Here is a 15380-nt window from a genome sequence, read left to right as displayed (position 1 = left end):
TGGGATAATATCCCATGGTCCTTGAGGAACTGAGTAAACTCTGTACTTAAGTACTCACCTCCTCGATCTGATCGAAGAGTTTTGATACTCTTCCCAGTCTGGTTCTCCACCTCATTCTTATACTCTCTTGAATTTCTCAAAGGTCTCGGACTTGTACTTCATTAAGTACACATATCCATACCTTGAGAAATCATCAGTAAATGTAATGAAGTAGGAGAAACCTCCAATGGCATGAGTTGACATTGGTCCACATACATCACTATGTATGAGTTAGCATTTTATTATTTGTGGGATGTTACTATAATTTTTAAAATTTTTAAAATATTCTATAATATTATCTAAAATTATAGAATTGTTCATATGATTTAGTGAGAAATTAACACCATTTATGTCTTCTATAAGGTTGAATTTTTTTTTTGATATTATTTTTGAGAAATTAACACCATTTGTTTAATTATTAATTCAAATAAAAAATATGTAGTCACTTTTGAATCAATATTTAAAATATTAGAAGAAATAAATTTGTCACGTAATATTCAATGAACTTTTGAAATATAATTTTATGAGACAATACTTAATATTTAAAATGTAGTTTTTATCTATTGCATACCAAATACTCAATTAGTGTGAAATTTTTTTTTCTTATTTTCTTTATATAATATACTCTTTAAGATATTATTTTTAAGATCGATAATTTACTGAAAGATATATTTTTTTTTTCAAAATTTAATTTTATCTTTAATCTTAGAAATAATATATATATTTTTATTCTTTCAATCGATTCGGATCAATAACCGTTCATAATTTCCTAAGCCTTTCTCCTCAGTCTCTTCCCTATTATCCTCCTCCAATTCCTTCCTCTCCTATTGATCCTCCTCTCTTCTTTTTCTTTTGCTTCTTCTTCTTCTTCTTCTTCTTCTTCTTCATCTATTTCCTCCTTTGCCACCTTCCCATTGTTCTCTTCCTCCTTAGATTAATTAAAATTTAGTTAATTTTTTTTAATAAAAGTTGAAGTGAAAAAAAATATAGAATTAAATTTTGAACACATACAATAACTAAAATATTATATGAGAATCATATGGACCTAATTGGAGGTTTGCATACTAAATTTTGAAACCTAATTTCTTACCATGTGCTATGTTTAATTTAAAATATGAGATAAATATACATTGCAATAATAAATATTTTTAATTAAAATATGGTTTCAGTTCAAATTTATAACATTACTTAACATCTATACAATACATTTCTTAGTTAATAAATTTTGAAAATAATAGAAAAATATTCAGTTCAATTTGTTTTTTAAATAATATAAATAATTTTTTAGGTACTTATGTTTATTTAAATTTTATTTCCAAGTCATTCTATTAATATATATATATTTGTCCTTCATTAATAATGTGGAAAAAGGACCACAATTTCAAATGTTTACAGGGGTATATCTGCAATTTACACATGACCTCACCTAACTAGCTATGCAGTACGGGAGCCGAGCCGACGGGGAAAGTGAGCCCTAGGAAAAGCGTTCCGGCCACCCTCCTCCTTCGATATCCTCCGATCCGAGTGCCTCCTCGCAGTCGATTTCCACATTCGCGACGAGAAAGAGTAAGATCACTCCCAGTCGCTTCTCGTTTGCTTAGATTCTGCTTGTCTTTATTGTTCGATGAGCGGAACGAACCATATAGAGCAGAAGGCGAGTACTTACCCTTTCTGCGATTTCTTATGTTTCCATGTCCGGCTTCAAGTTGATAACTCGGTTAGATGATTATGGGCAAAAAGAAAAAGAGGAACTTTTTTTTTCTGTAAAGGTGGAGATGGTGCTTCTGATCGACTAATAGAGTGTTTGCACTGATCTTTTTTTGTCTGCAAGTAATCTGCAACTTTTGTCTTTTTTGTTATGTTAGCCAGTCTTGTAGCATTCTTTATGCATGTATTGAATCTTTTGATGCTCGAAGTCCTTTTTTTATTGCTATTTTTATCGTATTTGGCTGTGTCAAAGTCTACTGCGGGTATATTTTTAGCCTTTGGTTTGTTTATGGCTTTTCCTAATGTTTTATCCACCTTACTCATGCACAATCTTATTTCTAATCTTTTATTTGTATTTGCAAATTTTTATTATTCCGTTAACATAGTCTACTTCTTTTTGTAAGTCAATTAATAATTGTTTAGTTTCTAGCTTAATAGTTTTAGGATCAGTGATGTTTATTGCTCCTACTGCCTTTTTGAGCTCTTTTTATTAGGACTTTGCTTTATTAATTCAACTGCTTCTTTGATCTGATCTCTTATATAGTCTATATTTCCTAGTATAGTTCGTGGACTGCTCTGACTTGGTCTTCCAGTCAATTCTAAGAATTCTGATATTTATCTATTCATTATCTATTCATTTTCTCTTGTTGCTACAACTTTATGAAGCAGTCTACTATTAGTTTTTCTACAAATGAACCTTAACTAAATTGTATTTGGGAATTCTACTGCTTAACTTTTATCCTTTTTTCTAAATTGCATTTGGTTTTTATTTCTTTTTTAACTTCTAGATCGATATAAGCTAAACGTTCAATGGTGAATAATTTTTTTCTGTTTTTTCTCTGATATCATTCCTGAATCCTAAAAAAGGACCCTTTAAAAACCTAGACCCTAAACCCCTCTTGGTATATTTTTCTAAATTCTATATTCTGAAGTTGAGTTCCTTTCCTCTTTTCATTCCCTCTCTTTTTGTATCTTTTTCTTTCCTCCTTTCTCTTCTTCTGCTTGGATCATGGCTAAGATTAGGAGGGTTGGCTAATCCCATTTGATCCTGTTGCTGATTGGCCAATTCTTTCCGATTCTTGACTCTCCAAGAACTAGAATCGTTATCTCAGATATTTGGCTTGTACACAGATCAGCCTGTGCAAATAGAGATTGTCCAAGTTTTTAGAACTCGGAAATAACTGGTGACTTCATATCCTTCTATGTAATGTTTGTTTATTATTTTCATAGAAAAAATGATATAAATATGGCATTTTCATGCATAGAGAGGCATGTACCTGCACTCTTTTTCATCCTGATTTATGTCATCTAATGCTGCAAAACAGAAAGATTTTAGGGCTAAAACGGCCGTTAGCACTTAGCTTAGAAGGTGGGTAGATCAAAGCAAAAGAATTCCTTTTGCATTTGTCACCAAAACATGGCCTCATGAGCTCGGAACGCATAACTAAGCAAATTTAAGCAATTATCAAGCTGTCTTCCCGCATGATTATAGATGATGCTGACCTCTTAGCTTGTATTCAACTTGTATAATTTCGATAAAAGTTTTCCAAGTTAAATAGGAAGTTCTATCTTTGCTGAATATATTATACAATTCATGCACTCTGACGATGCTTTGTCATTTTATGATTACTGCATGTTTAATTAATGTATGATTTTTACTTGATTTGCTTAGGATCTTATTTCTTTAAACTTCTGTTGGACTGAAATAATTTTATGGCTTACAATTAAGTTTGTATTTGCTATTGCAATCTCTTGGAAGAAATGTATGAATATCACGTGTTTGAAGGTTTGAATGCACAGTTTAGGTATTAGATCTCTGGATGAAAGGATGAATGAGAGTTCATTTGTGGATCACAACCATTAAAATTTTCAAATGGATGATGTATGATGCATATACCACATGAAAACTGATTAACACCAAGTGAGTTATATTGTGGATTTATAAAGTGCCCAAAAGAAATGTTGTATGTTTGTTTTCTTCTTTTTTTTATTAGATTAACTTCTTGTGATTGCAAAATATGCGAATATGGCTTGAGTTGTATACGTACATGTTTGAGCTTGAATTTGAACTTTTCCTTGTATAGATGTTCATAATTCATTTCCTGTATTTCATGAAAAACTGTTTACCTATTCACCTTTCTACTTGGCCATGTAGATTAAATAGTGATACATGGAAGCAAATATCTGCTTCCCAAAAGAAAAACCCCATGATCTTTATTTGCTACAGAACTGCTATATTTTAATGTGGTTTCACTGGGCTTGATCCTCCATCTCCTCTCTTTTCTCCCCCATTTCTCCGGTCTCTTCGATACCAGATCATCAGTCATTGGCTTATTACAGGAGAAAGTAGTAGCGGAAATAAAACATCGTTGAGGAGCATGCAAACAAATATGCAATTCTAACTTGCATTTTAGAAAAGATCCTGTTTTAAGTCCTGCTGTAAATCCCTTGAAAAATCACACTCTGTTGGTGAAGTTACTTTGGACAATACTGCACCTATAATGAGCAATTCTTGGGAATAAGCAGTTTTGCCATCTTATTTTTATTTAGAAAATTCAGTTTACCTTGGGTTACTTATCTTTTGTGCCAGCTAGGAACATACATGGAGACCATAATGCTGGGCCATTTGGGAAGAGTTCATGAAAGGTGTATAAATTGGATTTTTTTTTTTATTGAACTACACAAGAATATTTGAGCCATCAAATGTCATCCTGCTGATATTTCTAGTTTTACTTGGCTGTATAAGTTCTAAACCATAATTGCTTTATTTGTAAATATTAATACACTATTACACGATTTAGGAAATTATACAGGCTGAGGTTTGTTTGTTGTCTGTCAAAGAAGAACCACAAGAGCTGCTACTTCAGGGAAGGAAGCTATGCTACGAACAGGGCACAAGGAAACAGAAAGTCATGATAACAATAACCAGAAGGTTTATCCTCAACCAATAGATGAGACTGTGAATCATAACAAGGAATCCGTGGATGCACTGATATTAAAGATCTTCAACAACATTTCCTCTCTGAAAACTGCATACATTCAACTTCAGAATGCTCATACTCCCTATGATCCGGACAAGATCCAGGCTGCTGATAAACTTGTAATCGAGGAACTAATGAAGCTTTCCGAACTCAAACATTCCTATAGGGATAAAAACCCCAAACTCACATCAGCATCACCTAAAGATTCACGTCTACTTGCTGAAATCCAAGAGCAACAAAACTTACTCAAAACCTATGAAGTCATGGTAAAGAAATTTCAGTCCCAGATTCAAACAAGAGACTCTGAGATTGTTCAAATGCAGAAACAAATCCAGGAGTCCGGCCAGAGAAAGATGAAATTGGAGAAGAAACTTAAGCAGAGGGGTCTGCTTCCCAAGGAATCAGAGGCTTTTGAAGAAGAAAACAGTTTCTTCTCCATAGAGTTGACTCCTAGTCTTTTCTCTTCTGCTGTGGACACAGCATACAAATCCATCCATGACTTCTCAAAACCACTGATTAACATGATGAAAATGGCCAGGTGGGATCTTGATGCAGCAGCCAATGCAATTGAATCTGCAGTTGTCTATGCAAAAAGGGCTCATAAGAAGTATGCATTTGAGTCACACATTTGTCAGAAAATGTTCAGTGGGTTCCAGGAGGAGAACTTCTCCATGGAACCATCCAATCTTACTGCTTCTCATGAGGGTTTCTTCCATCAGTTTCTTGCTATAAGAGCTATGGATCCACTGGATGTATTGAGCCAAAATCCGGACTCGGTTTTTGGGAAGTTCTCACGGAAAAAGTACCTATTAGTCGTGCACCCAAAGATGGAAGCCTCGTTCTTCGGTAACCTGGATCAGAGAAACTATGTAATGAGTGGTGGGCACCCAAGGACACCGTTCTACCAGGCTTTTCTAAAGCTGGCTAAATCAGTATGGCTATTACATAGGCTAGCGTATTCATTTTATCCTAAAGTGGAGGTTTTTCAGGTGAAGAAAGGAATCGAGTTCTCGGAGGTCTATATGGAAAGTGTTGTGAGGAACATAATTCTCGAAGAGGGAGATTCAAAGCCTAAAGTTGGGCTTATGGTCATGCCAGGTTTTATGATTGGAGGCAGTGTTATACAATCTCTAGTGTATCTTTCGGGTGTGAGATGTTCTGAATAAGTACTGAGCTTTGAACTTTTTTATTGTTCTAAAGCGAAGTATTGTGCACCTCACCTGTTTAGATCTCTTGGGGTTTGATGGATCTAGGTTTTGCTTCAAACTATATGCTCAAGCGTCGAAGAAATTAAGACTCATTCTATGCCTTGTGCTGTTAGGGGAGTCTTGGAAACTTTATTGTTTGTATTCATGGAGTAACTTCCATTAGTACTGTCTTTCAAGGTTGCAAGTGTAGAGAGAGGAGCTTAATTGAAGTGTCTTTAATATATATATATATATATATATATTGGGCCTATGAATATTGTTTAGAAGTCTTGTAACTTTTGTCCATGTTTTGTGTTAAACTCGGAACTCAACTCCATCCATATTCAGACATCAACGCCATCCATATCTCTCGGTTTGATGATGTTGTGTGGGTCATTTGTTGTTACTTTGGGTGCATCCGAGTATTTTGAACTTTGAAGCTGTGAAGAACTTCATGGAAAACAAGTGGAAGAGAGTTGGGGGAAGAAACTTTCTCTTGGATTTATTTGCAAAATGTAAATAGGAGTGGCGCTTAATGCTTTGTACGTTAACAGTGGCACAAACGGAGATCAAACATCACATCAGGCCAGGTTAAGAGGAGAAGGATGGTGGTTCATGAAAGTCCAGTGTTGTTCTTCGACTACAGTCTTGTGGGTTGGGTTCAGTGAAGAGGGATAGATAGAAAACTCATCTAAGAATAAATAGTACACGACGACAGAGTCTAGAGATCCGTATGGTCTGGTCTGGTCTGATGATATTGGTTCATGATCGGATCGGTAAATACTGATTGGTATTATTGGTAGGGATCGAAATTAAAATCTTAGGTGGATCAACAACACTCATGGTTTGCATTATTACATCAGGTCTGTTAAGTGGTCATAGGAATAGTTCAGTCTATCTAAATAGCATCCCCTCGATATCCTCCCAACTTCTTAAAATAATCTATCAAATTTATAGAAGATTAAAATGGTATTAAATTTGTAATATATTAATAATGGATATGTTCACAGAACCGGACTTAGTCTGGGTCTGGTGCAGCTCCTCCCACCAAAGTGACTTATACTGGATAGATTAGATTGCATCAGATGTAGTGATGCACATTAGAAGAGATTCATATGAACATTATCAGCAAAGTTTTCAGTGAAATCTGTGGGATTCAAAGAGGATTCCACTTCCAACAAAGAAGCAATACAGCACAGATTCAAAACAACCTTTAAGGAACTTCAACAATATCTTGTATACAGATGAGATCAGAAGCAGTTTACATCGGTTTCATGGAAATGAAAAAGAAGAATGTTGCTCTCACTTACACCAAGCACTTGACAGTCCAATCCATGACTAAAATAAGAACAAGTAATTTTCCTGTAATCATTCTTTAGATACTTAGGAAATGCGAGCATTTGTGTATTGTTCCCTTAGTAGATGATGTTACTTTGCATCAAAATGATGCCCATCCAGATGCTGTGTTTTTATTCGAACCTGACCCGGTCGTAGAAGGCAGATTTCTCTGCATAAGTAACAAGAATAAGATCCAAAGGCACTGAAAAGTTGGCACAGAGATTACTGGCACGCACATCATCAAGAAAGCGACTTAGATATTTCAAGCAACTCAGATGTAGCATTAAGACTATAAAAACAAATAAGTTAATGAATGAGCACAAGTATGAATCTTGTCAATTATGAAGATAAAAAAGCTGAAGAGGCAGAATATTCTTATTAAAGAAGCCAAGGAGAAGACAAGTGGAAGAGATTAATTTCTCAGCTAATCAGGAAGCTTCAGTTTATGCACAAGAGCAGAAAGCAATCGAACCTTGTTCTGAAAGGACCAGGCCAACCACATGGGGCAAAGTGGTTGGCACAAATCATACTGCAAAAATTATACTCCATTATTTGGACTAAAATTTTCCCATTTTCACAAATTGAGAAGCAAGGTATAGAATCTAACAGCGCACAGAGTTATACCTTGATGGCTGAAAGATCAGAGAAAGAATCAGTAGGATGCCTTGTAGATTCTTTGGGAGCCTTGAATCCAGCAGGATGACCTGCAGTCATCCTAGCAACTGCAGGATCGTTAGGTGGTGGTGGAAGAGGCGACCTGACCTTTCCTGCCCCACCTGGTGGTGGTGCAAGGAGTGTGCACCCTTTTGGTTTGCTCGAGATTCCTGCACTCAAGCCAGCAGCTGAAAGCATACCACCTCCCGTAGCAGGTTTGTTCTTCATATTTATGCGAATGGTTTCTCCTTCCTAGATGTTGGATAAAAGGTATGGTAAATACGGAACAGAAGAAATAACGGAGCGCCACATGATGGTAGGCAACCAAGAAAGGAAAATAAAAATCAGATTGTGAATCTTTGTACATGAAGAGGAGACCAATATAAGGTGCACATATTATGATACTTAATGGAAGTGTTTAAATGCCCATCATGCTCCACCTTCATGCAAATAAGAACTGCATAGAGAAACAGGAGCATAAAAAAGGTTTTGTAATAACTAAACATTTGGTTTATGTACATAAAAACAGAAGTTGTCAGTAAAAACCCACTAGTTAAAAATAAGGATTCACTTCAGAGTGTCACACTGGTGACAGATCAACTTAGCAAACTTTATGGCAACAGTCAGCATTTTGTGTCAACTGCTATACAGGTTCTACGTCTCAATTCAAAATGTTTTCATATCCCTCTTCACTATGTTATGCAATCCCAATCATCGAATTCAGAGATCCAATCTCAATGTTATATAGGATCTGTTTCTACTGTAGAATCCACTTAGAAAAAGCACAAAATAAATTATACAACAAGAAAGCTAAACAAAAAGAGAAAATATCATCGAGTTCATAACTTCGAGGTCTTCACTCTGTTGCATGTTTTGCTATAAATTCTACTATTAAAAGCCCTAATATCAGGTAATAATGTAGGCCATTGTAAATGTAGTTTTGCATTATTGCAAAAAGTTGCTAGAAGTTTTGAATCAAGTCTGAGCAAAAGATTAAAGAGAACAATATTATAACTTTAATAATTTATAAGCAACCTTCTTTCTTTTTCTTTTCTATAAAGGTTCATGCCTTTGGACACTGATGAAAAAATGGAAAAAAAAAGATGGAGACAATTTTTAAACTGTAAAGTACTTCAGATGCAGTTAACAGGCTTAATTTAGGTACAGAATAAAAAAAGGTAATTAATTCTGGAAATGTATAACCAACACAGTTAATATCTATTTTAAAATGAACTACATATAAAATTCGATAAAGATGTCTAGAACTTCCTAATGTGCCTGTCATAAGGGATCATAATATAATAAAGAATTCATCATAGCATTTCATAAAATCATGGCTTAAAAAATTGGCCAATCTGATCCATAACATCCCAAAATAATTGGTGCATCAAAATTTTAATCAACTAGAAAACATAGTACATCAAACAGTGCAAAATAAACAACATAATAATGAGTAATAGAAGCCACAAAATTTGAAAAAATAAAGAAAAAGAATAAATTGTAGCATAAAGCAAAATAATGAAATAGCACACATGAAATAAAAAGTTTAATGTAGGGCCAATATTTCAATATAGTAATGAAAAAAAATATCAGATTCAAAAATAAGATCAACCTTTCTAGTAATATATCATTATTGATGAGTAACATGCATCTTGCAGTCCTAGGTAAGATGCCAATAATCAACAAATACTTTGATTTTTTTTCCTTAAACACGATGTTTTCTGATATTTTTACTGATTTATGTGATTCATTCAATCAACATTTCATTAGCAATTAGCATCGGTGTCAGGCTAGAATGTGCTACCAACAGCATTATTTCAACACATCCTCTCAAAACTCCCTGGAACTCCTTTACAAACTTGATTCCATACCAACACTGTGGCCACTTATATATTATATAAACAAATAGTATTATTATATTTGACAAAGATTCATATTTATTTATACACTTTGAATATGTAGTCACATATCATGAAAATAATAGCTGCATTCCTGATTATTCATCATGAGAGATATATTTTTAGTTATTCAGTGATTCATGAACGTAGGCATATAACAAAAATTTTAATGAACGAGGAAAGATTATAATTCATCACTATTTGATGCTTAATACAAATCACATGAAAAATATATCTGATCTAGAATAAAAGATCAACAATTAAGTAAACAAGTTACCAAAGAAGGACCCACAAGTGATCTAAAGACCATAGGCATACTGAATACCTCGGGAAAGTATTTGACATGTATCCACAAGGATCCTACTAGTATCTTATCCGCCATATATCCAATATTGATATACTAAATAATTTAAAGTATTTTCATGCATTGATACAATATTCACTTACATTGCAACTCTTCCCAAGTTCATGATGTTGAAGAATATCAAGACTTCTTAAGCTTATTGGAAAAATAAAAAGATGCTAGGTACTTAGTATAATTCAATGGACAAGGTCCTAACACATCACCAAGAAGCTTCCTACCTTTGCATAGCATAGGGTCTATGCTTTATAAACAGTGTAGATACACATGCCATTCCTTGCAATGAAATTTCAAGGCATACAGTCATTTCACTATTGGCTTATTAGTCATGTTTGAGATATTCACTATTTCCATTTATCCCTAGAGCAAAGATGGTTGTTTCACCTTCTCTTTTATCCCCAATCTTAAAGATGATCGCGTATTGGTTTCATGAGTTTAAATTATAGATAACAATTTATGCTTTACGCTATGGCCATTTCCTAAATATGCCTTGGCTAGAATTTGCCAAGGATTTAGGCATCAGGTAGACAACCCAACCTAAAATTTGCCAAGTCTTAAATTGACTCAAGGTTGATGGAAGAAGGCAACAATAAAGACAACAGTAAGAGTTGACTGAACAATTGCCTATTGGTTTAATGGGTTTAAATTATATATAACAATTTAAGCTTTATGCTAAGTTCCTCTCCTAAATATGCCTCAGTTAGAATTTGCCACGGATTTAGGCATCAGGTTGATAACCATCCTAAAAATTCTATCAAACTTTCCAAATAATTTATTCATTCCAGTGCATGGTCTTAAATTGACTAAATCTTGATGGAAGAAGGCAACAATTATGACAATCATAAGAGTTGACTGAGCATTGTGTACATTTCAAAAATCAAAAGAACCCATTCAGCCATTCTGACAGGCAAATGACCAATAGAGTTTTCAATAAACCAGTCAGAGGACAATAACTCGGCAATGCTGCATTAACATTTGTGATAGCGAGAACAACATAACCAACTTTAAGCTCATTTAACATGAACCAAAAAACAAAGATTTAAGTACAGACTCGAAGAGTGTCAAAAGTCCTCAAGTCTAACTAATAGGATATTTACCCTCACACCTTCCAAGAGATCAGAAGATCACTACATATTTCTAATAGTACTAATGAATGCAAAAAGCTGACTACAAAGATGTCGAACAAACATTAAAAGCAGGAAAAGAACATTGTGGGCTAACAATCTAAAGTACAAACTTGTACACCACTGCAAAGATTAAGTGCTGTAATATTGCATGGTATATCAATCAAGAAATATGAGATTATCAACACAAAATCAATAAATCGATGCTAAAAAGAATAATTATGATGATGAAATCAATCAGGGAGATGTACTGATCAAGTGCCAATCATAGGATTGCACATGCAAAGAGTACCTTCAAGCGATGATTCACCGAGGGATGTATACCGATCTGGCTCTCATCGATCTCCTCGCCCGCCTCTTTCTCGTGGTCTCTCCTCATGTACTTCTCGTGGTCGGAGAGGGCCACATTGAAATCGAAGGCCTCGTTGCGCTCGTTGAATCCGAGGCCGATGAAGGCGTGCTTGCCGCGGCCGTCCTCGATCTTCAGCACAAAGTAGCGGGAGGAGTCAAGGGCGGGCTCAACAGAGCTCTCGCGCTGGCCGGGGAGGACGAAGCAGGCGGCGAAGAGCTCGCCGGAGCCCGGGTCCTCGAGGCGGATCTCGCAGCGGTTACCGCAGGAGACGACCCGGAGGCGGCCCGACCAGATCTTGTTGGACTGCAGCCAGTCGCCGCACTTATACCCGCCGCTGGTGCTCCGCGGCGGGATCTTGTAGACCGATACCTCCCGCACCACCAGCAGCGTGTGCTCGAACGCCACCTCCTCTGCTACCTCCTCCACCCACCGCGGCGACGACGACGACATGATCTCCCGCCGGCTGCTTCGATCGCAGATCGTCGAATCCGTAAATTACTTTTTTCCCGATGTTTACAAAGATCAATCTTTGTTCTTCTTCTCGATTGATCAGAACTCAAGAAAGGACATTAAGAATGCAAAGATCAAAACTTTTCCGTCTCGGATGATCGGAAATCAAGAAAGGATGAAGAGACCATCAAACAGAAGAAAGAACAGTTGGAAGCAAACTGGATAATAATTGGATTTTTGTGAGACAAAGAAGGTCTCTTATAAGCAGGTGAGAGCAGAAAGAATAGGTTCCTCGGGAAGACGTGGGATGGGAGGGGAGGTCGGAGGTACCAAAGATTATTTTGACAGAAAAGAATCAAGGTTGTATTAACCACATATATGTACAAGATTCTTATCAAGGTTTATATTATCGATGGGGTCTTCAAAATGACATCCTGACTCCTCTTCTCGTCCACGGACCAACCTAACCACCTCTCCTCTTGCATGAAGCTTCAGCTCTCGGCCCACATCCCCACCTTGCTACGCTTCAGCCGGCGGCTGCTTCTTCGGGCCCTCCATCCCCACGTTCATCCGAATGCGCTCGGAGCTTCGGCTCAACGGGCTCGGGTTGAATCACCGGTCTCTTTGCTATGAACATGTACTGCAAGTTGTGCCGTGAAGGATTACGATGGCCGGAAATCACCACCCGATATACGGGGCGGAGATGTTGTCGATGGGAATCAGGAAATTTAGGTTCTTTTTATGCCAATAAGATCGAGCAGGGTTTTTGAAGAGTGTCGGTTAGGTGTTCGACGAGACGCCTGAAGGAGGTGGGCGTTCTCCTTACTCGAACCTGTTTTAGATCCTCGTCTCGATGCCTTCCAAGTCTGTCTTTGGTTTTCGTCGTTGTTAGTTGCTTTATTAATTATTATTATTAGTTATAGTTAGAACGGTTTTTTAGAAAATACTCTTTTTTTTTTAATATAGTTTTAAAAAATTATTATTATTTAAATAATATCCCTAGTTAAAAAAAATTTAAAATATCCCTCAAAAGTTTTTCCACCGAATTTGTCACCTTTTTAAAATCAGTTTCCAACCGTTACAATGTTTTCATTTGATTCATTTTTCAATAGTATTTATATTAATTTCAGTATAATATTTTTATTGAGGTATTAAAAACACTATAAATATTATAAAAAAAAATACAGTAAGTGATATTATATTATACATTTTTTATAATATTATATTTTTTAGATTTATAGTTAGTCTGATTGAGATTAGAAAATCCATTTCGATCGTTTATAATATTTTTGAGTATGTTTTTTATAGTATTTTTATTATGATGACTAAAACTCTGTACGAGACAAAAAAAAAAATGTTGTAACAAGCCAAATCAATGTAACAGATGTAAAAATTTTTAAGGGACAGTTTGAGTATTTTTTAAATTAAAGATATTATTTAAAAAATATAATAAAGGTACTGATTGGAAAATACCTAAAATTTATGTATTATTATTATTATTATTGAAAAAGTGATTATTATCGTAATTGACATAATGCGATGCATAGTATGATTTTGCCTAGAATTTATATTATTATTGATAGTTATATGTATTAAAATTAAAAAAAAAAATTGAGTGAGTTGTTCCATTTTTTTATTTTATTGATCCTCTCACTCAAAGCACAAACTCAGAATGCTGAATCATCTCAGATCCTTTTTATTATGATCAATTATGGATCGATTAGATTAACAATTAGAACAAACTCAGTCGTAAAATTTCCGGTGATGGTATCACCCTCATTTATAATCTTGAGTGTTGGAGTCCATTGGACACATCAGATCTGTACGAGACCATGTCAACCCTGATAATTGTCGCGGCTGATTCAGTCCGCCTAATTAGGCCCCACGCGTCTCTTGGCCCACCTCGTTGCAGAATGACCAACGTGGTGCGTTCTTAGTGGTTTGGGTCCATCGATGATGTAATTGATCCGAAGCCTCTGATGGACTCGTCTGTTTCTATCGGCCGCAGATCTCATTCCGCATGGTTAAGACAAATCGGACGGCTCATGTCAATTATATCAATCAATTAAATAGTATTATATATATGATGGGCGACGATCATGCTGCTTTCTCACTTTTCTCTTTCCTCTCTCGGCGTTTCGAGGTCCAAAGCCACCTCGTCTCACCTTGGTCCTCGAGGGCGGCGAGCTCCGTGATCCGAGTTCCCTCCCGTTCCAGATACAATCATCGTGCTTTCCTCCGCTTTCCATCGGTTCCGGTCTCCCGAGAGAGAGATTTCGAGGACGATCTCGCTTCATATTGCTTCGGTGTCGGGTTAAGCCAGGATCCCGCCGAGTCGAAGCGATCTGAGGTTTCTCCAGCTTCTCAGCTTCCAATATAGGATTTCTTGGATTTATTTGACAACTTGTTGGAGGGATTCGAGGTTTGGTTGCTAGAATGTGCAGATGGAGAAGGGTAGGGAGGGCGACGATCGGATTCGAAGGCTTAGGGTTTGTTGCCCGTGATTTTTAAACCAAGTATTTGATTTTTGGATTCTTTGGTCAAGAAAGCTTGGGGATCCAGGGTTTCCGGTATTCTTTTTGTTGGTTGTTTCTGTTCTCGTTTTATGCGCGAGGAAGGATTTGGTTGGAATGGATACGGATATGGTGAGGGACATGGCATCACTTGACCCGGAGCTGCTGCAGCTTCCGGAGGTATCTCAATTAGCTCTGAAGGAGAAACCTAAAATAGCTGAAGACCTGTACTGCCAGTGGCTCTCATTGCCAGAAACGAGGAAATTGGTACGTTTTCTTTACCTTCTTTGTCCTGTGATAGTCAATTCAACTCAGCTGGTCTTGTTTACTCTTCTGTTAACCTTTTGCGGCAAGTGGTGGGACGCTTAGTTCTGCATAACATACCTTTGTTGATCTTAAGGACTCTTTCGCTCAAAAATTGATGAGCTATCTATTCAGGATGTCTCTGTTGGTAATGTGCATGATATGTTCTGCCCTCTTGTTTCTGGAGATCAGTTAGCAACTTAGCATAATTGGTTTTGTTGAAGATTTAGAGTCTTTTCTTGGCATATATGCCTATGATTCTTTGCAATATTAGAAGGAGCATTTAAGTTATTATTTTATTCCTTTTGAAATTAAGACACATTCCTTAACGAGCTCATTTAAGGAATTTAAGAGCTGTAATATTCTTGTATATTTTCAAATTCTAATATGCGTTAGATTTCTTAAGCTGAAATAGATATGATTACCACAGCATCATGACAATTTATATTAAATGCACCATGACTTGAACATAC

At 36.1% G+C, this 15380-nt stretch overlaps 3 protein-coding genes across 10 annotated transcripts in view; 2 read left to right on the top strand and 1 right to left on the bottom strand.

Moving 5' to 3' along the window:
* The first annotated feature begins 1468 nt into the window (after window positions 1-1468).
* LOC135582569 (protein GRAVITROPIC IN THE LIGHT 1-like) lies at window positions 1469-6269 on the top strand. Of its 6 annotated transcripts, XM_065094829.1 has the most exons (3): window positions 1481-1605; window positions 4337-4392; window positions 4548-6269. In XM_065094829.1, the coding sequence occupies exon 3, from the start codon at window positions 4625-4627 to the stop codon at window positions 5891-5893; it is 1269 nt and encodes a 422-aa protein (XP_064950901.1). In that variant the 5' UTR covers window positions 1481-1605; window positions 4337-4392; window positions 4548-4624; the 3' UTR covers window positions 5894-6269. The 6 variants fall into 6 exon arrangements, with proteins under 6 accessions (XP_064950900.1, XP_064950905.1, XP_064950901.1 ...); XM_065094828.1 differs by lacking the exon at window positions 4337-4392 and having other exon boundaries at window positions 1469-1605; XM_065094833.1 differs by lacking the exon at window positions 4337-4392 and having other exon boundaries at window positions 1475-1605; window positions 4588-6269.
* An 843-nt stretch (window positions 6270-7112) lies between these two features.
* On the bottom strand, window positions 7113-12952 carry LOC135605114 (uncharacterized protein At1g03900-like). Of its 3 annotated transcripts, XM_065094825.1 has the most exons (4): window positions 11582-12952; window positions 7877-8158; window positions 7725-7781; window positions 7113-7421 (listed from the first exon to the last, which is right to left on the bottom strand). In XM_065094825.1, the coding sequence occupies exons 1-4, from the start codon at window positions 12089-12091 to the stop codon at window positions 7353-7355; spliced, it is 918 nt and encodes a 305-aa protein (XP_064950897.1). In that variant the 5' UTR covers window positions 12092-12952; the 3' UTR covers window positions 7113-7352. The 3 variants fall into 3 exon arrangements, with proteins under 3 accessions (XP_064950897.1, XP_064950898.1, XP_064950899.1); XM_065094826.1 differs by lacking the exon at window positions 7725-7781 and having other exon boundaries at window positions 7113-7454; XM_065094827.1 differs by lacking the exon at window positions 7725-7781 and having other exon boundaries at window positions 11582-12947.
* A 1256-nt stretch (window positions 12953-14208) lies between these two features.
* Window positions 14209-15380, top strand: part of LOC135586415 (serine/threonine protein phosphatase 2A regulatory subunit B''beta-like) — a 31889-nt gene continuing 30717 nt past the window's right edge. The window contains exon 1 of the mRNA XM_065094823.1: window positions 14209-14871. Coding sequence (XP_064950895.1) covers window positions 14722-14871 — 150 coding nt within the window. The 5' untranslated portion in view covers window positions 14209-14721. The remainder of the gene's footprint in view (window positions 14872-15380) is intronic.

Source organism: Musa acuminata, chromosome BXJ2-2 (assembly GCF_036884655.1).
Source record: "Musa acuminata AAA Group cultivar baxijiao chromosome BXJ2-2, Cavendish_Baxijiao_AAA, whole genome shotgun sequence".
NCBI lineage: Eukaryota > Viridiplantae > Streptophyta > Magnoliopsida > Zingiberales > Musaceae > Musa > Musa acuminata.
The sequence above is the reverse complement of the archived record's forward strand: the minus strand, read 5'-3'. Positions and strand labels throughout refer to the sequence as shown.

Coding starts and splice junctions, on each gene's coding strand:
- LOC135605114 (XM_065094825.1), bottom strand. CDS start 12,091: ATGTCGTCGTCGTCGCCGCGGTGGGTGGAGGAGGTAGCAGAGGAGGTG. Junction 8,159..11,581: donor CGGTGAATCATCGCTTGAAG/GTACTCTTTGCA, acceptor TCCAACATCTAG/GAAGGAGAAACCATTCGCAT. Junction 7,782..7,876: donor CTGATCTTTCAGCCATCAAG/GTATAACTCTGT, acceptor TAATTTTTGCAG/TATGATTTGTGCCAACCACT.
- LOC135582569 (XM_065094828.1), top strand. CDS start 4,625: ATGCTACGAACAGGGCACAAGGAAACAGAAAGTCATGATAACAATAAC.